Source organism: Salvelinus fontinalis, chromosome 37, assembly GCF_029448725.1.
Source record: "Salvelinus fontinalis isolate EN_2023a chromosome 37, ASM2944872v1, whole genome shotgun sequence".
In the NCBI taxonomy this organism is placed as follows: domain Eukaryota; kingdom Metazoa; phylum Chordata; class Actinopteri; order Salmoniformes; family Salmonidae; genus Salvelinus; species Salvelinus fontinalis.
Window position 1 is genome coordinate 13,228,337 of NC_074701.1, and position 26,631 is coordinate 13,254,967.

The window sequence follows — 26,631 nt, forward strand, 5'->3', positions numbered from 1 at the left end:
GTAAACTTACGAATTCAACTGTATGTGGCAGGGTCTACAGACAATCACAGATTACAAAGGGAAAACCAGCCACGCCAGCCACGGACACCGACGTCTTGCTCCCAGACACGCTAAACACCTTCTTCGACCACTTTGAGGATAACACAGTGCCATCGATGCGGCCCACTCCCAAGGACTGTGGGCTCTTGTTCACTGTGGCAGACGTGAGTAAGACATTTAAGAGTATTAACCCTCGCAAGGCTGCCGTACCAGACGGCATCCTTAACCGCGTCCTCAGAGCATGCGCTGACCAGCTGGCTGGAGTGTTAATGGACATATTCAATCTCTCCCCATCTCAGTCTGCTGTCCCCACCTGCTTCAAGATGTCCACCATTGTTCGTGCACCCAAGAAAACAAAGGTAACTAAATGACTATCGCCTCGTTGCACTCACTTCTATTATCATGAAGTGCTTGCAGAGGCTAGTTAAGGACCATCACCTCTACCTTACCTGACATCCTAGACCCCCTTCAATTTGCTTACCGCCCCAATAGATCCACAGACGATGCAATCGCCATTGCACTGCACACTGCCCTATCCCACCTGGACAACCTAAGTAAGAATGCTGTTCATTGACTACAGCTAAGCCTTCAACACCATAGTAACCTCCAAGCTCATCATCAAGCTCGGGGCCCTGGGTCTGAACTAGAGGTCGACCGATTAATCGGGGCCGATTCCAAGTTTTCATAACAATCGGAAATCTTTGGGCGCCGATTTGCCGATTTTTTTTTTTACACCTTTATTTAATCTTTATTTAACTAGGCAAGTCAGTTAAGAATACATTCTTATTTTCAATGACGGCCTAGGAACGAGGCAGAACGATAACATTTTTAACCTTGTCAGCTTGGGGGATCCAATCTCGCATTGATTACATTGCAATTTTTTTAAATCTTCGCTTATATTTAGCCAATATTGATCAGAGTTACCTTGTCCTATGGATATCTACACAGTTATAAAATTGGCACGGTGATGTAAGTCTACACGAAACACAGACTTTATTTTAAGTGAATCTAAAAAATATCCTATGGAATAAATGAAGGAACCGCTTTTCAGATTTTGCTAGGTGTCATGGGAATTATGACTCGCACTTTGGTTGTGAATTCTTACCATGCCCATTATTAAAATAGGATTTCCTGCATATAGAAATTAAAGTTTATGTTTTCAACATTCATCACAGGTAACTTAAACTCTATTTTTATTCAAACAGTTGAGAGTATTTGTCTCCTACGCAGACTCTTCAGTATCATTGTCACTTCAGAGCTGTGTGCGTGTGTGTATTTATGTATTATATTAAGTTAAAATAAAAGTGTTCATTGTTCATTCAGTTTTGTTGCAATTGTCATTATTACAAAAATGTGTGTGTGTGTATGATATATATATATATTTTTTTAAAGTTTAAATAAAATCAGCCGATTAATCGGTATCGGCTTTTTTTGTCCTCCAATAATCGATATCGGTATCGGCATTGACAAATCATAATCGGTCGACCTCTAGTCTGAACCCCGCCTGTGCAAATGGGTCCTGGACTTCCTGACGGGCCGCCCCCAGGTGGTGAAGATAGGAAACAACACCTCCACTTCACTGATCCTCAACACATGGGCTCCACAAGGGTGCATACTCAGCCCCCTCCTGTACTCCCTGTGGCCACACACACACCTCCAACTCAATTCATCAAGTTTGCAAACGATACAACCATAGTAGTTCTGATTTCCAAAAATGACGAGACAGGCTACAAGGAGGAGGTGAGGGCCATGGCGGAGTGGTGCCAGGAAAATAACCTCTCCCTCATCGTCAACAAAACGAAGGAGCTGTTCGTGGACTTCAGGAAACAGCAGAGGGAGCACGCCCCTATCCATATTGACGGTACCGCTTCAACCTCAGGAGGCTGAAGAAATTTGGCTTGGCACCTAACACCCTCACAAACTTTTACAGATGCACAATTGAGAGCATCCAGTTGGGATGAAATCGACGCCTGGTACGGCAACTGCACCGCCGGCAACCGCAGGGCTCTCCAGAGGGTGGTACGGTCTTCCCAATGCAGCACTGGGGGCACAATGCCTTCCCTCTAGGACACCAACAGCACCTGATGTCACAAGAAGACCAAAAAGATCATCAAGGACACCAACCACCTGAGACACGGCCTGTTCAACCCGCTGTCATCCAGTAGGCGAGGTCAGTACAGGTGCATCAAAGCTGGGACTGAAAAACAGCTATCTCAAGGCCATCACTAGCCAGATACAACCCAGTTACTCAACCCTGCACCTTGGAGGCTGCTATCCTATATACATAGACATGGAATCACTGGTCACTTTAATAATGGAACACTAGTCACTTTAATAATATTTGCATACTGCTTTACTCATTTCATATGTATATAATTTATTCCATTCTACTGTATTTTAGTCAATGTCGCTCTGACACTGCTCGTCCTAATATTTATATATTCCTAAATTCCATTATTTTACTTTTAGATTTGTGACCCAGAACAATCCCAGAACAACAGCAAAGGACGTTGTGAAGATGCTGAAGGAAACAGGTACAAAAGTATCTATATCCACAGTAAAACGAGTCCTATATCGGCATAACCTGAAAGGCCGTTCCGCAAGGATGAAGTCACTGCTCCAAACCGCCATAAAAAAGCCAGACTACGGTTTGCAACTGCACATGGGGACAAAGATCGTACTTTTTGGAGAAATGTCCTCTGGTCCGATGAAACAAAAATATAACTGTTTGGCCATAATGACCATCGTTATGTTTGGAGGAAAAAGGGGGGGAGCTTGCAAGCCGAAGAACACCATCCCAACCGTGAAGCACGGGGGTGGCAGCATCATGTTGTGGGTGTGCTTTGCTGTAGGAGGGACTGGTGCACTTCACAAAATAGATTGCATCATGAGGAGGAACATTATGTAGATATATTGAAGCAACATCTCAAGACATCGGTCAGGAAGTTAAAGCTTGGTCGCAAATGGGTCTTCCAAATGGACAATGACCCCAAGCATACTTCCAAAGTTGTGGCAAAATGGCTTAAGGACGACAACGTCAAGGTATTGGAATGGCCATCACAAAGCCCTGACCTCAATTCTATAGAAAATGTGTGGGCAGAACTAAAAAAGTGTGTGCGAGCAAGGAGGTCTGCAAACCTGACTCAGTTACACCAGCTCTGTCAGGAGGAATGGGCCAAAATTCACCCAACTTATTGTGGGGAGCTTGTGGAAAGCTACCCAAAACATTTGACCCAAGTTAAACAATTTAAAGGCAATGCTACCAAATACTAATTGAGTGTAGGTAAACTTCAGACCCACTGGGAACGTGATGAAAGAAATAAAAGCTGAAATAAATCATTCTCTCTACTATTATTCTGGTATTTTCACGTTCTTAAAATAAGGTGGTGATCCAAATATTTACTAGGATTAAATGTCAGGAATTGTGAAAAACTGAGTTTAAAGGCATTTGGCTAAGGTGTATGTAAACTTCCGACTTCAACTGTATATTCATCAAATACAGGGTTCACATAGAGTTCCACACATATTTATCTTACCCATCTACACACAATACCCCATAATGGCAAAGTGAAAAGGTGCCTTTTTTTTTGCACATTTATTGAAAATGATTTACAAAAATATCTCATTCACATAAGTATTCTGAGTCAATATGTGATTAGACCTGTAAGTCTTTCTTGGTAAGTCTCTAAGAGCTTTCCACGCCTGGATTATGCAACATTTTTAAGTCTACACAGATACATTTAAGTCAAAACTAACTTGGCCACTCAGGAACATTCACTGTCTTTTTGGTAAGCAACTCCAGTGTAGATTTGGTGAAAGGTGAATTAAAGCTGAATTAATCTCCCATTGTCTGGTGGATAGTAGACTGAACCAGGTTTCCTCCAATATTTTGCCTGCGATCAGCTCCATTCCGTTCATTTATTTTCCTGAAAAACTCCCCAGTCCTTATCGATTACAAGCATACCCATAACATGATGCTGCCACTAATTTGTTTGAAAATATGGAGAGTGGTACACAGTAATGTGTTGAATTGGATTTGCCCCAAACATAACTTTTTGTCCTGAATACAAAGTGTTAATTGCTTGCCACATATTTTTAAGTATTACTTTAGTGCTTTGGTGCAAACAGGATGCAATATTCGTATTCTATACAGGCTTCTTTCTTTTCTCTCTGATTCTGGATCACAAGACTAACCTAACTGACAAAGTGACTTCTCTTTTAATTTTATTTAGGCTTGCCATAACAAAGGGGTTGAATATTTATTGACTCCAAAAATTGCAGCTTTCTATTTTTAATGAATAATAATAAATTAAATAAATTCAATGACAGTATGGGCTATTGTCTGTAGACCAGTGACAAAAAAATCTAAATGTAACAAATTTGAATTCAGGCTGTAACAGTACAAAATGGGAACACTTTCTGAAGACACTGTATCTTCCACAGAGGAACAAGTGAGGCATACAGTAGAGAGTTCCAGGACACGATACCTCCATGCTCTACGGCCACTGTGGAAGCCCTTCATCTCAGGCCTTCATCTCTTTGAAAGATGTTCCCCCGCAAAAAGTGCTGCAATTAGGCCGTTCAAATTAAGGAGTTCGAATCTCTTTGAAAGACCATAGCATCCAATCTAATTAGCCAGTTCTTAATGAGTTAGTATTTAGCCAAGGAGTGCCTCACACACAGGGAGCCATTGTGGGCTTGAACTTTGTGTGAGATTAAACCCCACTTGGAGAGAATTACTTACAGAAGTATGGTTATGCTTACTTTATGCCGTTATAAAGAGACCAATTCTGTGTCATCGAGGGGTTCAAATAAAGGTTTCTGTGGCTGAAACCAGCTTAGTTTGGATATTTGCAGCCTATCCAGCTGCAAAGAATTCCTTTCAACCAGTTATCGACCGCATGTAAAAAGTTATACTTCCCCCCATCAATTCCAGGCAGACCTATTTGATGTGAATCACACGGTCTGGCATTGTGAACATCAAATACCTTCCCAGATGCATTTGGTGTTTGACAACATCCCACTAACAATACATCATAAAGCAGTGCCTTTCGCCCTCTTCGGAACCCAATAGCAGCTTTCATCAGGGAACTCCAGAAGTCCCATGGTAGGGCTACTGCTGTTCATTTCTACCCAGCACCGCCCCTTCATCTGCAGGAACGCGCTCTGCCTCTGACCCCCAGGACCTTGGAGAGACTGCATTAATTTTCCTGGCACAAATCAATTGGAGAAGGTCCGGGACAGGAAGAAAGGGCTTGTTATTAGACCTGCAGAAGGAGAAGGAAGCCATCCCCTCATTGGGAGCGTACAGCTCTTTTATGGCCAATAGAGGGACAGGGGGTGGCTGGGTATGGGAGGTAGGGGACAAAGGGATTGTTCATTTCCTTGAACCCCAACTAAGAGCCATTACAAATCGATTGCCCTGTGCATGTTTAAATATGGTTAGAAGATGAGGGGCTATAACAATTTGTAGTGTGTTTCAATGTACATCTTCCGGTAAATCACAAGGGGCAAAGCATATGAGACTGATTAAAAAAATATATAAAAAATGACAGCATTGAAGTGTCGAGATGGGAAAGAATCATTCAGATGGGGACACATGACTGCAAGTTCCAATCATGTGAATGTTTAATTTGTATCAGTTGGTCTATTTATGTGCTACTGCTACACAAACAGAGATGCAAAACATTTCCCAAAATCAGATTAGGAAACTGTGTGTGCAATAAGAATGAACAGATTCTATTTCAGTGGAGAGTAACAGACATCGGGCCTACAAAATAGAATGAATACCGGTAAAATAGCAGCACAAATGCCAGATGTGATTTTATCAACCATAAACACACGTCTGCTTGACAAACCAAGACAGAAAGACTGAACCATTATATGATAAGAAGCAATGTCGCCTGCCGAGTGACGCAGTGGTCTAAGGCACTGCATCGCAGTGCTAGCTGTGCCACTAGGGTTCGAGTCCAGGCTCTGTCGCAGCCGGCCGCGACTGTGAGACCCGTGGGGCGGCGCACAATTGGCTCAGCGTCGTCCGGGTTAGGGTACTCCTGTGGCGGGCCGGGCGCAGTGTACGCTGAGACGGTCGCCAGGTGCACGGCGTTTCCTCCGACACATTGGTGCGGCTGGCTTCCGGGTTAAGTGGACATTGTGTCAAGAAGCAGTCCGGCTTGTTTGTTTTTTTTCCGAAGGACGCACGGCTCTCGACCCTTCGCCTCTCCCGAGTCTATACGGGAGTTGCAGCGATGAGACAAGACTAACTACCAATTGGATCCCACGATATTGGGGAGAAAAAGGGGTAAAAAATATATGAATTAATAAAAAGAAGCAATGTCAGATAGGAGAGGCACACAACTACAGTAGAGGATACAGTAGAGGGTAGAAGAAAGACCACTAGAAAGAGCACCGCAGTAAGAGGGACTAAGGAAGTAAGAGGACTGGACTGCTATATGCAGAAAGGGAGTCGGGGAGGGAGAATGCAGTTGGTACTGTATGTGTTTAAAATGTGCTGCACAATACCTGCTAATTCTATTAAGTGCCTCTGCGGTGTGTGAGGCAGTGTAGCGGTTTGGTTACGGGTTGATGTAAATGGACGGCTGGTTGACTAAATAATGCAAGAGCATAAGAATAAGGTGATTGGATGACAGAGTGGAGTAGAAGGCCTAAGCCGGGCCACCCCAGGCCTTGCCAAGTCCATTATATGTATTGGAGACATCCTGGGGATCCAGCATGGGAAGTCATGCCAGCCAGGGGAAAAAGGTGCTATTGTTCTTCCTCATCGTTGGAATGGCTTCCACCCCACGACATCCAGGTGTGGTAATGCAATGAGCAGAGAGCCTGAGACCTTCACGCATATTCGCAACATTTTTTCCAATCTGCTTTGGTGCTTTTGGACTCTTAAGAACCTACGCTAGCTCAAGGACGAACGTGGACTACGAAGTCTTTGGTCATCAGGTTTTGACTTTGGCCCCACCCCAATTCAAACAATTGCAAATCAAGGTAAAACACATCGAGAATGTTGACCCGAGGTCTCACAAGAATATTATTCAGTTCAGGATTGTGATGATCAACAACAACATTCTAAAATAATCTAACTTTGTTTCTACAAACATTCTACAACTTTATTAGAGCAAGAATACACCTCTGTCAAAAGGGAGGTAGCTTTAAAAGGTAGCTATTGCAATATATTTGCCCTTCTTTATACATTTATAGACAGCTATGGTCTAATTCCTATCAGATCTGTAGGTTTAAGTGCTTCCTCGACTTAAAATGCACTTGTGTGTGTGGAGAGAGATTGTTTGAGTTCTCTTCAGAGATATGTGTCAAGGGGGTTAGTTCCACAGCTATAATTACTCCAAAACAGGCCGGTAAACAAGAAAGAAATTGCTTGGATTTAATGTAACGATTTCTCTGATATTAACCAGCTGTACGTGACACACGGCTAGACCGCCCAGATCAATTCCACCAGGGAAGTGTCCTGTTTTCCGACAGGGCTGATGATCGAGGATGAGAGAAGGGATCACGGACAGACACTTTCTCTGTTGGCAATGTTTGGATTAGAGGCTGATGGCTCCCTGAAAATGCTCCCTCCCCCTCCTCACCTGCCCGGGCGTCTCCCTACGGAGGGGAATATATATACACTTAGCCCGGAAAGGTCAGCCAGACGGAATGTCGCAGGCAAACACGCAGCACCGGGACCCCTCGGATGAATCACAGGAGAATTGGTGCATGGCAGTGAATGAATAACCCTCCATGGCTCCCCAAACCCCATTATTTCCATCCTTTTCCAGCGGGCCAGAGATTCATGTCTGCGCATGCTGCCAGTTCATTACGGAGAAATACCATTCCTCTTCTGGCTGCGGCGGGACAGGCGGGCCCCAGGAGGACCCCAGCCCTGTTTAATTCCACATCATCCGCTCCAGTGAGGGCCTTAATCTCTGCTTGTGTGATCAATACTATATCAGTGTAAATTAAAATGACAATTTTAAAGTAATTAAGCTTGTTAATGCTCGATTCGAATGTCATTATTTGCACAAGGGGAATCAGGGTATGGCGGCGTGTGCGTGGGATGCAGGGTGGGTGGTGTGGGGGCCTAAATTACGAGTGTGTCCACAGTGACAGGCGAATACTTTAACTGGCGCGATGGCCCCTGTTGCCGGCACTGCCACCGAGGGGGCTTAACAAAAGCAGATTAACTCCCTGCCCATGCCGGCCAAGGGACCTCTCCAATTTCGGAGGATAACCCAATTGGAGAAATTTGATTTGTAGAACCAAACCCAATTATGGCGATATTAGATGAGAAGTGGCATGGAGGGAGCGCTTGCTGAAGAAGGAGGAAAATAAAAGGGGGGGTAGGCTAAGAGAGTAAAAGAAAAAAGAGAAAAGTTACACAATAAAAATGCACTTAACTCCAGAATGAAGCCCAGCAGTAATTGGGTTATTAGATTATTTTTGTCCCTCCTTTCTTTGGTTTTGAAAGGCCATTTAGAGTCATTGTGATGGTTAGAGTGAAATAAATGGGTTCCTACGTTAACCTTCCTTTCCCTCTGTGTGTTTGTGTGTATTTGTGTGTGCGTGTGACTGTCTAAAGCCGCCATCCTACCCCATGTGAGGTGCTGTGTAAGTGAGGACGGAAATGAGATGATCACATTGTTTGGTCTTATTAACCGACAAAACTGACAGCCATGGAGACCAGCGGCTCTAGCAATTACCCCAATCAGACCGGTTAGGGGCCAGTCAGGGACCGCCAAACACACTCCTCCTACGGCTGTATCGCCCTGACGGACCATAATGCCATTAGTACCACGGATCTACATTTTTTTTTACCTTCCACATGACACACAGTCATCTTTACTCCCGCTGGTGGTGCTGCAACCGACACACACTGAGGTCTCCATTCTCTAAATACCCATACAGTACCACTCTGTACAGAGTCACGTGGATCATTTCCCTGCTGCTCTGTACACACCCATCTCTCACAATTACCTGCTAACGAGGCACGTGTTGACAGACAGGGGAGGGATGTCCTGATTAAAAGAGGCCATTTGTTCCTGAAGGCCCATGGATCACTCAGGGATCAGTCCAGTCCACTGTTGCTAAGTGATACCATTGCCATGGAAACCATGTCGTACATCTGACCGCTCTGTGTTAGGTGATATGACCAGTGTCCAATGGAACAGCATGGACATAGTGTTTGCTATCATACTGCTGGACTGTGCATCTAGTCCTATTCTATACCTCCTGTTACTCAGAAATCGAATTTGTTGAAATGTGTTTAGTATGTTGAATACAGAGTGAGTCAGAACAAATTCAAAAAGTAACTCAAAAGAGAACGACTATTATAGTGACCTGTGCCTCTCTGTTCCAGCATAGAAGTAATCTGTGTCTACTGTTGAGGGCTGTCCCCCAAAACCCCTCAATGGCCACCAGCCACGGCTTCATGAAATATTAAATGCAATCCAATAATGAAGAGAGACAACAGTAGGCAGAAAAACAAAGGCGACCTCTGGGTGTTTAATTAGCAGTGGGTGTTGCCCTGCATTTCTGATCAGGCCATGGTAATAGACACCTGGGGACCTGGCTGAGGACCTGCTCTTCCAAAGGGGGCGTTGCGTTGGTCAGCTTCAAGGGCAATACAATCCATCATGTCGCCTGTTGACTGGCTGTTCGTGGAAGCTGGCCTTTTAATTATCCGCTCATTTGGAGAGGTGGGGGTGGCAAGTTCTCCTCCGCAATCAATGCAAACTGTCGCTCAACGAGAATTCCAGTGGAAGGCGAATAAGATCAATCGGACTGGGCCGACACAGTGTGTCCCCCCCCCCCCCCCCCCCCAAACACGACAGGACAAGTGGGAAAGCTCCTGGGATAGAGTTGTGGGAGGTGGTGGAACTTGTCTTTATAGATAGATAATCCATATCACCATTTCCACTGGTGTATTACAGTTAAGGAGGCTATAAAATCACTTTCACCTGTGGGGGTGCTCTTAAGCCAAAAAGGGTCCCTTAAATGGACAGAAATATTGTCAAGAAATGACCTCATTTGACAGAAAGGGGCAAACCTCCCCATACCCATTAACAGATCTATAAGTTGTCCCACCCGGGAAGAGTATCACCAAAATATTAGTAAGACTAAGTAGTAGACATCAGCAAAACATGAGTAAGCCGATACACATTGAAACGCACAGAGATGCAGGTCATGGACACACGGGCGTAGGTAGGTCATGCCTCATTCTCAGCATTAAAGCACTCTTAGCTACATTAACAATGCTGATGTCTTCAGGGAGTAGGGGAGCCCTAGACACTGGCACCCTCACACACAAGACTCCAAATATCAAGGGTAACCAAAGTCAGTCTCATGTCATTAAAGCAAACCTCTTAGAGAGCGCTGTCGGTCTATACCATCCATACGTTGGGAATGCATACTTTCTGTACAGAATATACCATACAGGAGTGCATGGCGGGAATTGAAGCATTGTTTTAATGGATTATTTAAATTATGCCTTGGGTAGTGTTTCCCCTACAATTATTTTCAGCAGCGGTGGCAAAATTAGTGGGGAGTAATCTTATATATTGCTCCATTATTGTTTCTACATGCAGTACATTATTATTTTAAAACAAATTGGGCTGGCCACTATAGGGGAAATATAGGGGAAACGCTGCTTGGGTGATATGTATAGGATCTGTATAGAAGTACACAGACTTGGTGACTATTTTAATCACTAAAACAGTCACTACAGCACATTGAGGAAACCCCGGTTTTATGAAGTTCACCATCTGATTGATCAAAAACATACAGTACATTTAAATCCAAATGCTAAAAATAAACAGGGTTATACAAGTTAACATCTTCCCATATACCACCATTTTGTCAGCGATAATAACACCAGCAGCCTGATGTATTGTGAAGACCTCTCTGAGAGCTAGAGGGGAGCCCTTGAGAGGGACTGGGGTAGCTGAAATATGATCATGTTCCTGAGGGCTTAAAGAGACGCCGGGAGCCATTTAACAACGCCTCCCCTGACACTCCAACACACACAACACAATCACAAATCATAAAAGCACACACTGTCAGCGGCAAGTGCCTCTCACAGGGATGTCAGTTGGACCAGCCAACTGTATTCACAGGATGGTTATGAGGATAATCGCAGTTTAGACAAGGGTGTGGACACTTGCTATGATTGGTGACGTTTATTATGGGAGAAATCTCTCTTAGAAAGTGACGTTAAACCTCTGTGTATTTTATTTACTTTTGGTTCTAATGAGAATTAGTTCGTGTGGTTTGAGAATGTATTAGTGCATGGTTATTGTTACTTATTTAGGCGTCTGTGTGCGTGTGGAGGTGGAGGGGGGGGGGGGGGCTGTGTCTATGTTCTCCAGAGAGCTGGGGGCCTGTGTGGCCTCTCAATAGCGGGAGGATTATGGAAATCAAGCCAGAGAGATTAGCTAATGGGGAAATAATTGGCAGTATCTGCCTGGTCAGCTGAGTCATGCAAATCTGGTGCTGCTGCATGAATCAATACATATGGGGATCAGATCAGCTAGTAGCTATGGGCTTGACGCCAGGCACAGAGAGCAGCTTTCACCAGGAGAGGAGAGCAGAAGAGAGCCATGGACCGGAGGAGACGTCGCCAGATAGTGCCTTCACTGATGTCAACGCTCAGCATGTGATCCCAATGCCTCAAGTCTCCACTAAACACCAACTCACTATCGCTCTCTGCCTGCTCATCAAATCTCTAGATATTCACTCGCTCGTAGGACACAGAAAACAAACGTCCTTGTAGTCAATTGATAGCAGTTGTGAATAGGAAAGTTAAGTATGAGGTTTTGAATGTTTTAAGTGGTTTACATTTGTTTTTGACTTGCGGCATATTGCATTGCATAAGACGAGTTACGGATATAACTTAACCTATTTCAAAATGAGATGAAGCGGGACAAGGTACACAATTGATAAGGACACTTGATAGACCTCATCATGAAAGCAACGGAACATCATCTCACATATACATTAAGGTTCCAATTATTATTTTTTTGATTTGCGGCAGGCCGTCTAACTCTGTTCCCCCATGCATGGCCTCTCCCCTCTCATTTTCATTCCCACCTGCTCAGCGCAACCATTCATCAGGAGCCGGGCAGAGGATACCTCCTGCCTGCTCACAAACCCATGGAGCAGGCAATAAAATGAACCTTGTGGCAATTGTTTTCCCAGACGTTTGACGGCAAGGGTGTCAACTCATCCGTTACTGAGGGCCCTGAATAAAGCAGGGCTAATGCCAGATTATGGAGTCAAGACCAGATCAATCAATGACAAAGTGGATGACGAGAGAGCTACTTCCTAGCCCTGTTCATTTGGATCAGGGAAATATACAGAACACAACCTGGCAGTGCCGTATAGTACTATAATCTGCAGGTAGAGGAGTATTAGGGGGGGGTCAGATATATTTACAGTCCGGTGCACCAACATCCTTCACCCAGCCCTCCTTCAGAAAAATCCTTCAGTGGGTGTTAATTCGCTCTCAACACCTCCTAAGCGATCAATATTTTTAATTTTGGTCCGAGTTATTATTTTTCACATCACTGCGCTGGGAAGCAGAGTAAAGTGGCTCATATTTTAGCTCTAAATAGATCAATATGACAGGCTCACCTTCACTCTGCCCCTCGCCGGCTGGGGGAAGCACATCATATTGTACGGTGGCGGGGTGCGCCTGGACATCGCATGCTGGAATCACATCATTATCTGTGCCTGGCGCCCCCCCCCCCCCCCCACCCGCCAGACAGATCTGATTTACTCCCAACCCAGGTCCTGCCTGCTGCCCCCCACTAAACCAATCCCACCACACACAAACACTTTATCAGAGCTCTGTTTATGAGGGTGAGTGGGACGGACGGTGTGTGTGAGTGCGTGTGCTTGCATGTGTATATGTGCCAGACACTTATTTTTGTGATGGTCCAGAGGAGGGCATAGGCTGAGTTCCATACCTTTTTCTGCCTCTGTTCTCAATCCATTAATTATATATACCGTTTTAAGTAAAATGTTACCAAGGAGGCACAGCCCGCTCTCTGTCCCTCATAATTCACTTCTGATGGCAGTTTCATTGATTGTCGCTCAACACATGTCCTGAGTGAGTGTGTGTGTACGTGAGTGAGTGTGAGTATGTGTGTACGTGAGTGAGTGAGGGTGTATGCATGCACTTACTTGCATGCCCTGAGTGCATGACTTATGGTGAGGGAGAGTTATTTCCCAACAATATTACCCTGCTGACATCTACTCCATTCAAATTGCCTCGGTGTGCTCAGTACTTCTGACCATATTGAAATAAGAGCCGAGAGATTTAGTTTGCAATATCTTAACCTGCTTACGCACTTGACGCCTTCCCCAAGACCATGAGGGCGGAGTGTGTGTGTGTTGGGTGGGAGGGGGGGGGGGTTGGTCCTCCTCTTTAACCTGTGTGTGTAAACCAGTGTAGCAACCCCCCTGCCGTGACCCCCACACACTCCCTCTCGTTCATTCCCTGTGTATGTTAAAGCAGAGGAGGAGATGCTTAAGGGGTAGGAGATGAAACAAGCCCCCATCATCTGGACTTAAAGGGGGAGGGGAGATGGTGGTGCACCGTGAAAATAGGTGATGACGCAAGCCAACACAGCGAACACACTTGCCCTGTCACCGCAGAGGGCCACTAAGTGTTCATAAATTCCTGGGTGATGTGCTGCGCTGGGTGCAGTTTGGATGATTGTATTACTGTGGCCTGCTGGAGGCAGAAGGAATTAAGGCTACACCTTGGGGGCAGCCTGGGGTGCTGCTGGCAGTTCCTGACATGCCTCTAAAGTGGCCCAGGGCTGAGGGGACAACATGACGATGACACCTGCCTGCCTGGGGATGACTGTGGATGAGTTCAGCCATCAGCACCACTTCCCTCATCCGAACCACAGGAGGTAGGGACTCCCGAGGAGTGGCGCAGCGGTTTAAGGCACTGCATCTCAGTGCTAGAGGCGTTGCTACAGATCCGTGGTTCGATTCCAGGCTGTATCACAACCAGCCCTGATCGGGAGGTCCCGTAGGGCGGCGCACAATTGGCCCAGCGTCATCCGGGGTAGGCCGTCATTGTAAATAAGAATTTGTTCTTAACCGACTTGCCTCGTTAAATAAAGGTTAAATAAAAAAATATAGAACAGAGCTACTGAGGAGCAACCATTAGGTGTGATGAGAAAACAGCTGGGAAATATTATGTTAAAACTAAAGAAGTTTCAAAGTAAATCTTGATAGGACAAAAAAAAAAGTTGATAGAACTTCCTAATTTGAAAGTTTAGGAATACATACCTTCCTTTGAGTCTATGTGTCAGTGTGTGTACAGAGAACGTAGGTGCAGGTATGTAGGTGCAGGTATGTAGGTGCGTACACACTACATGCAGAGCTAACTGGATAGACGGGGCGGGAGGAGGATGGGAGTGCTCCTAGCGTCTCTCAGGGTGACAACACTCCCTAGTCGCCACACCACCAGGGAAATCCAATCAAAACGTCCAGCGGAGTCGTCAAAGACAGCACCCAGCACAAATAGCAGCTAAACAGATTAAGCCAATGTGACCCTGGGCCGCAGCTGCAGGGATGAGAACGGACACGGATGCGGAAGCGGAGTGAGATTCCTGTCAGAGCACAGAGCCTGATTTATCCTCTGGCCTCGCACTCCTGTCCTGTGGAGCAAGGGAGGACGCCTTTAATTTCCCATTACAATTCTCTGGAACAACTGAGAGCTGTGTAAGTGGGGGATTGTGTGTGTATGTGTGTTAATTTGTATGCCACTCGATGTTGAAGGTGTGTGTGTGTGTGTTTGTAATAAATACTGTTATACTTCGGCTATGAAGCATAGGAACAGAGTGAGTCCTGTGACAATAACTGTGAGGGTGGTGTGTTTTTGCCGACACACAGACCCCAGTCAGCGTGTGAGGAACGCTTTCCTAGGTAATAAAGGCAAGGCATTAGTGAACATCATTCCACATGACGCCCCAGCAGCCCAAAGGGCTGGGCCTGTGATAAATATTAATGGCCTGGAACAAGTGGATTGGGAGTTAAGGTTATCAGGGCGGGCTTTCCTAATTGACATTTTACCTGCTGTATACCTTAACAGCGCCGTAAAACACCAGGCCCCCCAGAGGAGGATGTGTCACTCAACCCCCCTCCCATCACTGCACAGCACACACACCCTCCCTCTGGGAGATATGTGAAGGCTGGCCAGCTTCCCTCAATGTCTGCCTACATCCAACACTGGTCTGGCTGACAGTTTGGACCAGCGTTTGCTAGGATACACTGGTAGCCCACCAGTGTACTCATGTTGGACATAAAACTTAGTCCAGGTTATCACACGGGGGGGGGGGGGACCCTCAAAATGTTAAATTTGACAGTGTACCCGTAGGGCCTATAGCCTTCTATACCAACGAAAAGCATAGTGCACACAAAACCAGACCCCTCTTTGACCATTTTAACCTGTTGACATATTCGTCTCTTTACAAATCAGAAGAATCAACCAGTGCTTCCTTGGTAAATTAAGAGGCGTGCTCAAATTACCCAAACACAGCTCACTGACACAGCTCGCACACACTCAGCCGTGGCACGGTGATGCTGCTCCTGCTGTGGTGCGAGTAAAGCATATGGCGACCCCCACCCAGCCACCGTATTCAACATAGAGACAGGACAGGTAAACTAAACACTCCCTCAGGTCGTTACCATACACTTACACTACATTATAGCACATCCGCTCGGCAGCCGTTATTAGTAGGCTCCGGGAGCCACGCGGGGATTGCCACTTTACATTATGTGGAAATTGACAGGCAGAGCAGACAACAAACAATTACCCTCGAGCAGAAATCGAAGGTTGAGAAAACAAATATGAGTGATGATGTCATGTCGTCTAAATGGCAAGCCCTGTGTGAGGCGCACTGGACAGTCTGTATCCATATTTACTGTGGCCTCGATTTGAATATCTATAAACATGTTTATTTTGTGGTTCGCTTTGCACAAATTGATTTAGAGGAAAGTTACTTCTCCAACATAGAAACAGTCTAGAACTAGAACAGGCATTGGTGCACATCTACGCTTATCCAAGATGTGAGAGTCTAAAATAAACCTGGGAGAAATCACCAAAACAAGAGGATATCATCGTCATTGTTTAAGCGAAACGTCAGCCCATAATTTTTTTTTGCGGTGGGGGGCATACGTTTCAGATACGTTCATAATATGTTTATGAAAATAACATTTTGGACTGGCGGTGACGGTGGTAGTATGTGTACCACGGTAGTAATACAGTACCTTCTAGAAAAATAGAGAGGAGAACCATGACAGGCACGGCTCAGCAGTCACAGCTACACTGATTGCTAGTGGGAGGGGGGGGGTCCTTAAACCACATTTATCCCCCCCTCTTTATGTGGTCAAGAGTCAGGGAATTAACTTGAACCAACATTCTTGTTTAATTCCAAATGTACTGTTGGGAGCAACATGCTATCAACATTAAATGGATAGCATTGTAAAAACAAATTGCTTTTGTGGTAATCATGCGAGGGAATAAAAACAGTGTATGTGCGTGCTCAGATGGGGGGCTGGTGTCTGGATGTTGAAGACTAATATTGAGATTATAATCAACACTGAGTATCTGGCTCCACCAAGAGGTCATGCAATGCAACTGACGTGTAGTTGTGCATGATTTTTAGGGAAAAGGCCGCAAAATGAACTGAGCAACAATTTGGACCAAGCGGTGCACATCTTTGCGATAATTATGACATAATGTGCAAAATAATGACTGCAGTAACTAATATGCATGATCCATCAGACTCTTTGTAATATAAATTGCCAACTACAACATGTACAGGCTATTACATAAGCAGACTAATGAGGGCAACAAAGACCAACATATCCTGTAAAATAAAATAAAAAAATTAAATTTACAAATCATGTAAAATAACAAAAGCCACAACCAACCTTTAGCTGATAACACTTAGTTGCAGGTGGTTTCTAAATCCACAAAACATTCCAGACCATCTAGCACCACCTTGTGGTGGACTACCATTATTGCACATTGTAATAAAATGCTGGGGTCCACACAGCTGTGGAAAATTAATACTTGATTGATTTTCTTAATTCTCTTCCTTCTAGCATCTGAGGGCCCCCAGCTTCAACTTAAAACTTCCCTCAGCCGTCTTATCTAATGTCACAACTGATGTGTCTAGAGCAGGGATCATCAACTAGATTGAGCCGCAGGCCAATATTTTCTCGAGCGGCTGGTTGGTTGGCCGAAACACAATTACAAATAATTTGTAGACTGCAAATTGACCACAAGAAGACAAAAACATAATTTCAAACCTTCCTTACATTTGTATATGGTCATGTGTAACTCTATTATGCGTGGGAATACTTAGGAACAGATGACCAAATTAAAATAACCTGGAGCTGATTTCCTGGTGCTGTTAGTCTTATGGTGGGGGTGGGGGGGGGTTGCAAATAAAACTACCTGCGGGCCATATTCACCCCAGTTGGTCAACAATGGTCTAGAGCTTTCTGATGAAAATGGCTGCTGTGCAACACCCGGGTGAATGCAACACATCTGTGGTGAGTTAAGACTGTGTGCGGTAAACAAATCTCCTGAGATCTACAAGAAGAGAACCACTTAACAGGGGCAAATGGACCACCCGCACTTACTGTGAAATGTTCCTGGGATTTGTAGTTCTCGTCGAGGTAGACACGGGCTCTGCTGTACTCCTTCATGGCATCACTGGACAGCAGCTCTCTAGAAGAGAGGACACATCACAATATGGCCCCATCAGTCTTCAGATACATGGGTTGATTTATTTATCTTCCTTTAAATCAACAACATGATGATATGTAGGATAAATATGAACATGGTGGAAATGTAGTTCTTCCATGCTAGCTGTTCCGGTACACTTTCAGTCATTGCGCTAACACTAGTTAGCAATGGCTAGCCAAATTACCTTCAACTCCCTGCATACTGCAATTAACTTCCTTAATTGCCCTTTAAGGGAGACAGGATTAGGAACAGGAGATTGTGACTGTATTAGGATACTGTTAAATCTGTTTAGGCCTCACAGACAGTCTATTCTGCTTATCAATATCCCCCTCCTGATAAAGTTCACACCAGGACACCCTAAATAGTTTGAAAGAGGTTACATAAGAGAGCACTTGATATAATCTTGTTAACAAATATCTTATAAACCCCCATTGACCTAAAACATTCAGTTTGTACATCCTATGACTAAACAAGAAAGACTAGCTACACAAATAAGCCCTGCAAAACAGTTTATTCAATAACGATGGTCGTCTAGTACATTCTTTTAATTCTTTGAAAATCAACACCAAACATGAAACCAAATAAGCGGTCACCAGAAGGTGGAGATGTTCACTCACTTTCACATAGTTTTGGTCCTTATTTTCCTGTGGACCAAGGCAGTGGTTGTCATCTTGACAGAAAAATAACCCATAATCACCACTAGGGCTGCTATGAACACTAGAGTTGGCTGCAATTCTTCAGTGAAGGGAAATTTGAAAGGGGTCCGTCAAGTGTGAGGTAACTTACTTGACAAAACAATCTACGTGCGACATGGACGCATCGTAGTTCTTCCCGCCCACCTCTTGACAGTGCACTGCGATGAAGTGGGGCTTGTGTGATTGGACAGTCTGCAGAGGAGAAGAGAACAAGGCAGAGCATTAAACGACTGTCTAGACACGACGACTTGCTCGATGTCATTTCATCCAGGTCACAATCATTCACGGCACAAGGAACTTCTCACCCAAATGACATATCATTCTAAACTTAGAATCGATAAAAGAAGTGATACGGCGTTCTTCAAGAGAGCCCTGTCCTCTATACAGCCTGCAGAGTCAGATTTCAGATTCCCACAAATAGCTGAATTAACGGATTTAAAACTCCCTCATAAAACACAACAACGCAACAAGCACCCATTTACTCCACAGTGAAACCCTAATAAGGTCTGGTGATTTTGGAGGTGGAAAGAAGATGGGTAACACCCAAGACTGGGGGGAAAAATGACTATCAGAGGCCAAGATACATTATAGTCAACAGGCCAAACTGTCCCAGGTGCTGTACAGTATAGTGTTAGACAGAAGGCATGTCGCTTGCTTGTTCCATGAGTCATCACGGATGTGTATCGGGCACTGTGTGCAGGGTATGACGGACAACGCCGGGAGTTAGAAACATCTCACTAGATCAATAACGAGTCTCTCACTATCAGGAAATGTCAACATTATTATGTCAGAATATAGGAAACACCAGAAAATAAAGGTGACTGATCATAGGCCTACTGTCAGAAAATAATACATACTGATGTTGGTGATCTACACTGATAAACACCTGCCCTGGTCCCAGATCTGTTTGGGCTGTCTTGCCAATATCTATGGTTATTGGCAAGACAGCACAAACAGATCTGAGATCAGGCTAACAAATACCTGGTCAGAGCAGAGAGAGTTGTTACAGAGTCATTTCCACTCCAGTCACATGACCTCTCCCATGTCCCCTAACACTAAGAGGTGTTTCTGAGTGCACTGCCAGCGAGCCCAGAGTGTTTAGAGGTGCCAACCCATAACGGAAAATCCATAGCTGACTGAATTATGGCACTCATAAGCACTCAAAGGGTCGGGCTATGGATGGTGGGCAGGCCGTAGATCATGGTCACCCAGGAAATGTGGCCCCCCGGGGGGGTGTTAAGTCTGGTCCAGGCCTGGAGGCCTACTCTGCTCCTACTCCACTCCACCCTCCTGCATTATTATTACTAAAGGCAAAATCAAATAAAAGTAATGTAAGGCAATAACACTATGGATTTTCTATCAACCTTTGGCTTGTCACTGGGCCCCTAAGAACCAGGCTTCTCAAACTTAGACGGATTAGTGGACCTATCAGCATCCACTGGAAAGCTTCGACTCAAGGAGCTTTAGCTAGCCAAGTTACACTGTGTGTGAACCTGTGGACATGCGAGAGGGAAAATGCTGGACTTTGTGTGTGTATTTTGTGCTTGTGTGTGTTTGTATTTGTCCAAGTGTGTATTTTCTGTTTGTTTTTCCAGGCAGTGTAACTCCAGCTCTAGTTTCTCATAGGCCTACAGACTCATTATCCTGAAGCCTAATTTAATCCTATTACTAGAATCAGAAATGCTATTGATACAAGGCCAAACAATAACAACTATCCCAAGTTTTCTCCATCTTTCTGAATGCCAAAGAATTGGCCCATTCTATCTACCCTCAGAGGCACCTTTTGATCGATCTGTTCGTTTTCATTTCAGACTAAGAGATATAGTTCACAGATTGACTCTCAATCGAAGGCAAATAAACACATCTGTACAGTGGTCAAAGTGGTGCCCGCCTAAAGAGCAGTTGAGTTCTATCAGATGCAGGGAACTCTCTTGGTAGCGTAGAAGTTGCTATACGGTTGATGCCATTAGACCACACCGCACTTGTGATGACACAGGTACCGCACAGCAGAAATCTCTCCGCCTCTGAACTGTTGTGAGACGGCGACATGTTTGTCAAAGGGGTGCGTCCTCTCTCTCCCACAACCCTGTATCGGTTTGGATTCCTAGGAAATTCCCTTAGTTATAGCAATGACATATTCTCATCCTTTAATATTTACTTACACACTACCCTGGAAAATATAAAGGAACTTGTTTTATTTGATGGCCAAACAATGTAGGCTAATTATGCGGAAAATAATAACCAAAAGGCCTAGCTCGTAAGTCTAGTTCTCAGTTTGGAGACATTTTCCATTCTTCATTTAAATCAATACCTAACTGTAAAACACACATCATTGATTTCCACCAGTACAAATCCATGTATATCAGCCTACATCTAAACTCATGCCTGATTCACACTATAGGGCTGAAGCAAACCGTAATGTGCTGGGTGTGATATTTTCTTCAGCAACTATGTTGGATGCGTAACCAGGCCAGCCCAGTACAGCTTGGCTTGGAACAGTTTGGCTCAGTAGTGTAAAAATGGTATCAGATCCCCACTGCTTTTGTGACCACTGGCTCACATCAAGCGCACCACTTCCACCGCTAACCTAACACGGCTGCTATCAGACTGACTCGTTTAATGTGTGTCGTCACAGCAGCCTGGGTTCTGAGTTGCAGACTGCAGTGAGGTGAGATATGCCATGTTTGTGTTATGAGCCTTCAATCCCTGGGGATCTCTGCCTGATGCCTGGATGTGGATGTAGGAGGGCAGCTGGCTGGAATGAGTCACAGTTACTGTTCCTGAAAACTACTGTATCAACGGTAGTCAGCATACCTACTTGGTGAAGCCGACTCACTCAGACGGAGCGTGGTGTTGCTGTATGTAAAAAGCTGTTTAAATACAGTACGTTTCACTTTGCAATGGCAGCTGAGTGGACAAAATGTGCTTGCTCTACACAAATGCATTATGTAATGATCGTTCTCGCCATCTCTTCATCATTCTCATACACTCACTGAAGACTACGTCTGGAAAAATATACACGTCCTATCAAATAATATACATCCTAGCGTCTATAAATACATCCCGTCAATGACACGACGCACTGACGCGCACACCATTGAATGTTCTTAGAAGTGAATTCCAGTGCCAGATTTAAAAAAGAGTGATGATGCACATGGGTGGAAAAAAAGGCCCATGTTTCTCTGAATTTTCTCACAGAGGGCCTTTGATGGGCTGTAATTTAGGGAGGATGACTCCTATTTCATGGTCTTGATTGGGAGATGGAAAATAGCGTGGCTGGAGAGAACAGTGTGAGGAGGGGGGGATCAAATGGGCATGTGATGTGACGAGAAGTCTTTTCTAAACACTAAACTCTGTCCATCTGTTGCCGTTCATTCACGCCAGACTTTACAACACTGAATCTATTCATCTATAATCATACACACACATGTGCATACGCACAGACACGCACAAACACAACCTTTCATTCACTTTTGAGTCACACAGCCAAATACAGTGCCTTCGGAAAGTACTCAGACCCCTTGCCTTTTTCCACATTTTGTTACGTTACAGCCCTATTCTAAAATTGATCAAATTCTCCCCCCCCCCCCCCCCCCCCTCGACAATCTACACACACAATACCCCATAATGACAAAGCAAAACAATTTTTCTTAATTGTTGCTAATTTAAAAAAAAACTGAAATATCACATTTACTTAAGTATTAAGACCCTTTACTCAGAACTTTGTTGAAGAACCTTTGGAAGCGATTACAGCCTCGAGTCTTCTTGGATATGACGCTACAAGCTTGGTACACCTGTATTTGGGGAGTTTTTCCCCATTCTTCTCTGCAGATCCTCTAGAGCTCTGTCAGGTTGGATGGGGAGTGTCACTGCACAGCTATTTTCAGGTCAATCCAGAGATGTTCAATCGGGTTCAAGTCCGGGCTCTGGCTTGGCCACTCAAGGACATTCAGAGACTTGTCGCGAAGCCACTCCTGCGTTGTCTTTGCTGTGTGCTTAGGGTCATTGTCCTGTTCAAATGTAAACCTTTGCCCTAGTCTGAGGTCCTGAACACTCTGGAGCAGGTTTTCATCAAGGATCTCTGTACTTTGCTCCGTTCATCTTTACCTCGATCCTGACTAGTCTCCCAGTCCCTACCGCTGAAAAACATCCCCACAGCATGATGCTGCCATCACCATGTTTCCCCGTAGGGCGGGTGCCAGGTTTCCTCCAGACATGACGCTTGGCATTCAGGCCAAAGAGTTCAATCTTGGTTTAATCAGACCAGGTTTAAATCAGACCAATCTTCTTTCTCATGGTCTGAGTGTCTTTAGGTGCCTTTTGGCGAACTCCAAGCGACCTCTCATGTGCCTTTTACCGAGGAGTGGCTTCCATCTTCCCACTACCATAAAGGCCTGATTGGTGGAGTGCTGCAGAGATGGTTGTCCTTCAGGAAGGCTCTCCCATCTCCACAGAGGAACTCTAGAGCTCTGTCAGAGTGAACATCAGGTTCTTGGTCACCTCCCTGACCAAGAAAGTCAAGGGGTCTGAATACTTACCGAAGGCATTGTATATGTCACACACTCCTCACGTGTATAAAAAAAAAAAAAACATGTAAAAAGTGTATGTACACAGTTCGGCAATAAATCAGGGAAAAAAACATTTTAAAATTATGAATATTCTCCCGAATCATATAACAACTTAGAATAAATTAGCCATGTACTCTAGTAATGACTACCTAATTCCTCTAAGTCATGTGACTGGAAAGGAAAGGGGGATGGATACCTAGTCAGTTGTACAAGTGAATGCCTTCAACTATAATGTGTCCTCCGCATTTAACCCAACCCCTCTGAATCAGAGAGGTGCGGGGTGGCTGCCTTAATCGACATCCACGTCTTCGGTGCCCGGGCAACAGTGGGTTAACTGCCTTGCTCAGGGGCAGAACGACAGATTCTTAGCTTGTCAGCTCGGGGATTCGATCCAGCAACCTTTCGGTTACTGGCCCAACGCTCTAACCTGTGAGGCCAGTGGCCCATGACAGCCAGGTAAGGTTTCCAATGCAAATAGACTGAGGGATCATTCGTGCTGAGCAATTACTTTTTTTTTTTTTTTTTACGTTAGTTCACATTACCTGACTTAAATAAAATATTTTGGTTGTGTATATTACATATTTGTTTTTGGTATGATGACTATCATTTCATTAACAAAACTCTGATAACGGTAGTGACTGCCAATTGTTGCTTATCACTTATTAATAAAACATCCTTTATTCACTGCCTGCTGTCTGACAAAATCATTATTTCATCAGTTCTTCAAAGTAGATAAGGCATACTTTTAACACTGCTAAATAACAATCCTGGACGGGAAGGAGCCAATCAGAACAGGCAGCTGTAGGCACAACGGATTCTGGTCATTGTAGAGAATGACCACGTTATCTGCGCTTTTTCTAGGATGAGTTGGACATGTCCCAAATCTCTAGAGAGATCATGTGTTGAGCTCGCAGGGAAAAAAATACTAACTAAATGGAATTCAAATAATTGAACCGACGTCGGTCAATAACAGTTATCTAACCCATCCGACCCCAATAGAATTATAGAACGATGCTGTAGATTACTGAGAATTTTCCAGATAAATCAAATTCTCTCACACAGACATAGCTCAAAAACAAAGAACAAATGACAATTACACTTTGACTTATAAGTAGTTTTAAAGAGCACAGCCTCTTTAATATGACACCACATTCATGTCAATGGGAGTAACACTCATTTTATCTTCCATTCTGTAAAGACACTCACTATCAAAAAACGATGAACACTCAACAAAAAGCTCTAGTTTTTAAAATTGTAGTAATTGACTAAACTACTTTAAAATGTACCAAGTATAATATATTATACTTACAAATATAATTTTTTTATCTCCAAAATGTGATCAGAGGACAATATTCAGACAGTATGTCAAAACCCACACAAAGTAGGCTATTTGATTGACAATTCTTACTTCTGTAACAATGTAAAATGCAAAAAATTACTCAGAGACCATTTCAAAATATACAGTATCTTTCAAGATTAAGTACAGACCAGGCCTGACACAAAATCTAGAAATAGTACAGTAGCTTACTTTGACAACAATTCAGTGAATGCAACAAGTATAAGATAGACAAAGAGAGAACATGCAAAACACAACTGTTCAAAGACTATTTTTTTTCAAGTACACCATTTCACTAAAAGATCTGTAGGACAAATTCATATTTTACACTTTCACCTTAGTGTTTGTCTTTACCCAACAATATGTCATGGAACTTCTGGAAGCACAACCCCACCCTGCAAAGTTGCACAGAACACATAGAGCACCAGAAGGAGGTTTCTTCAACATCTCCCACTCTTTGACCTGCAACCACTCTGGATGCACACCACACACCCTCTCTTGCGCCCTTCAAACTTCACCTGCTTTCTAATGAGTTCCATATCGGTCCACACGCCCTGGTGCCACAGTCTTGGCTCCCCTCTTCCTGCCACTGTAGCATTATCACAAAGTGAATGCACAAGCTGCATTTCGAATGCCTTTGTGGACCAGCGCCTGCGATTTCTGGGAGGGGCCTTTGCAGGTTCCCCCACACAATGTACGCATTTAGGATGGAAATGAGCATCCACCAAAACACATACTTCCATAAATGTATGCTTGTACGTCCAACATTGTAATAGTGCCTCAGTTGATCAAGATGGTCAACCCCGCCCATTTTCTTGTTGGAATCCATTACAAGCTCTGGAACAGATACAAGGTCCTACCACTTTTAAAAACAACTCCAAAACCCTTGCCACTGTCACTTGAGGCCCAGGCTGTGTGGTACAAGGGTGAATGGTGGGACTTGGGGCAGACACACTCCATGGAAACGTAGGCTCCCCTCTCGGGTGTGCTCTCACTCTTCCCCTCCCTTCACTCCCTCCGCTTCCTGTATGATGGCGCCGACAGAGATGGTCACCTCGCTTCAGGTCCTTAGAAAACTATGCAGTTATTGGTTTTTGTATGTATTATTTCTTACATTGTTAGCCCAGATAATCTCTAGTGTTATTACATACAGCCTGGAAGAACTATTGGATATAAAAGCGGTGTCAACTTACCATCATTACGACCAGGAATACGTCTTTCCCGAAGTGGATCCTTTGTTCGGACCTCCACCCTGGACATGGGATCTTATCCCAGAGGCCGACTAAAAACAACGCGGTCGCCGCAGGAGAGGCGGACGGAGCGGCCTACTGGTCAGACTCAGAAGGCAAGTACACCATCCACCGCTTCCGAGCATATTACTCGCCAATGTCCAATCTCTAGATAACAAGGTGTTCGAAATTAGGGCACGAGTTTTCTTCCAAAGAGACATCAGAGATTGTAACATTCTCTGTTTCACGGAAACATGGCTCACTTGGGATATGTTGTCAGAGTCGGTACAGCCACCCGGTTTCTTCACGCATCGCGCCGACAGAAACAAACATCTCTCTGGTAAGAATTATCTTCCAAGAGAGTTCTCTTCGATTATAGTCACAGCCGTGAATATCCCCTCCCCCTGATTGCTTAGATCACGTGGACCGGGATAGCCTCAGACAATAAAATTGACATATACGCTGACTCAGTGAGCGAGTTTATTAGCAAGTGCATCGGAGATGTCATACCCTCTGTGACCATTAAAACCTTCCCTAACCAGAAACCGTGGATTGATGGCAGCATTCGTGCAAAACTGAAAGTGCGAACCACCGCTTTTAATCATGGCAAGGCGACCAGAAACACAACCGAATACAAACAGTGCAACCACTCCCTCCGCAAGGCAATCAAACAAGCAAAGCGTCAGTAGAGAGACAAAGTAGAGTCGCAATTCAACGGCTCAAACACGAGATGTATGTGGCAGGGTGTACTGTCAATGACGGATTACAAAAAGAAAACCAGCTCTGTCGCGGACATCAAATCTTGCTCCCAGACAAATTAAACACACTTCTTTGCTTGCTTTGAGGACAATACAGTGCCACTGACACGGCCCGCTACCAAAGCCTGTCGGCTCTCCTTCTCCATGGCCAACATGAGTAAAACATTTAAACGCGTTAACCCTCGCAGGGCTACCGGCCCAAACCGCATTCCTAGCCG

The 26,631-nt window shown here is 44.5% G+C and overlaps 1 protein-coding gene across 2 annotated transcripts in view; it reads right to left on the bottom strand.

The window, feature by feature from the left end:
• Positions 1–26,631, bottom strand: part of LOC129836166 (inositol polyphosphate-5-phosphatase A-like) — a 266,559-nt gene that overhangs the window by 139,787 nt on the left and 100,141 nt on the right. For both annotated transcript variants that reach the window (XM_055902012.1, XM_055902011.1), the window contains exons 3-4: positions 18,614–18,714; positions 17,722–17,809 (exon numbers count right to left, since the gene is read on the bottom strand). In XM_055902012.1, coding sequence (XP_055757987.1) covers positions 17,722–17,809; positions 18,614–18,714 — 189 coding nt within the window. The remainder of the gene's footprint in view (positions 1–17,721; positions 17,810–18,613; positions 18,715–26,631) is intronic.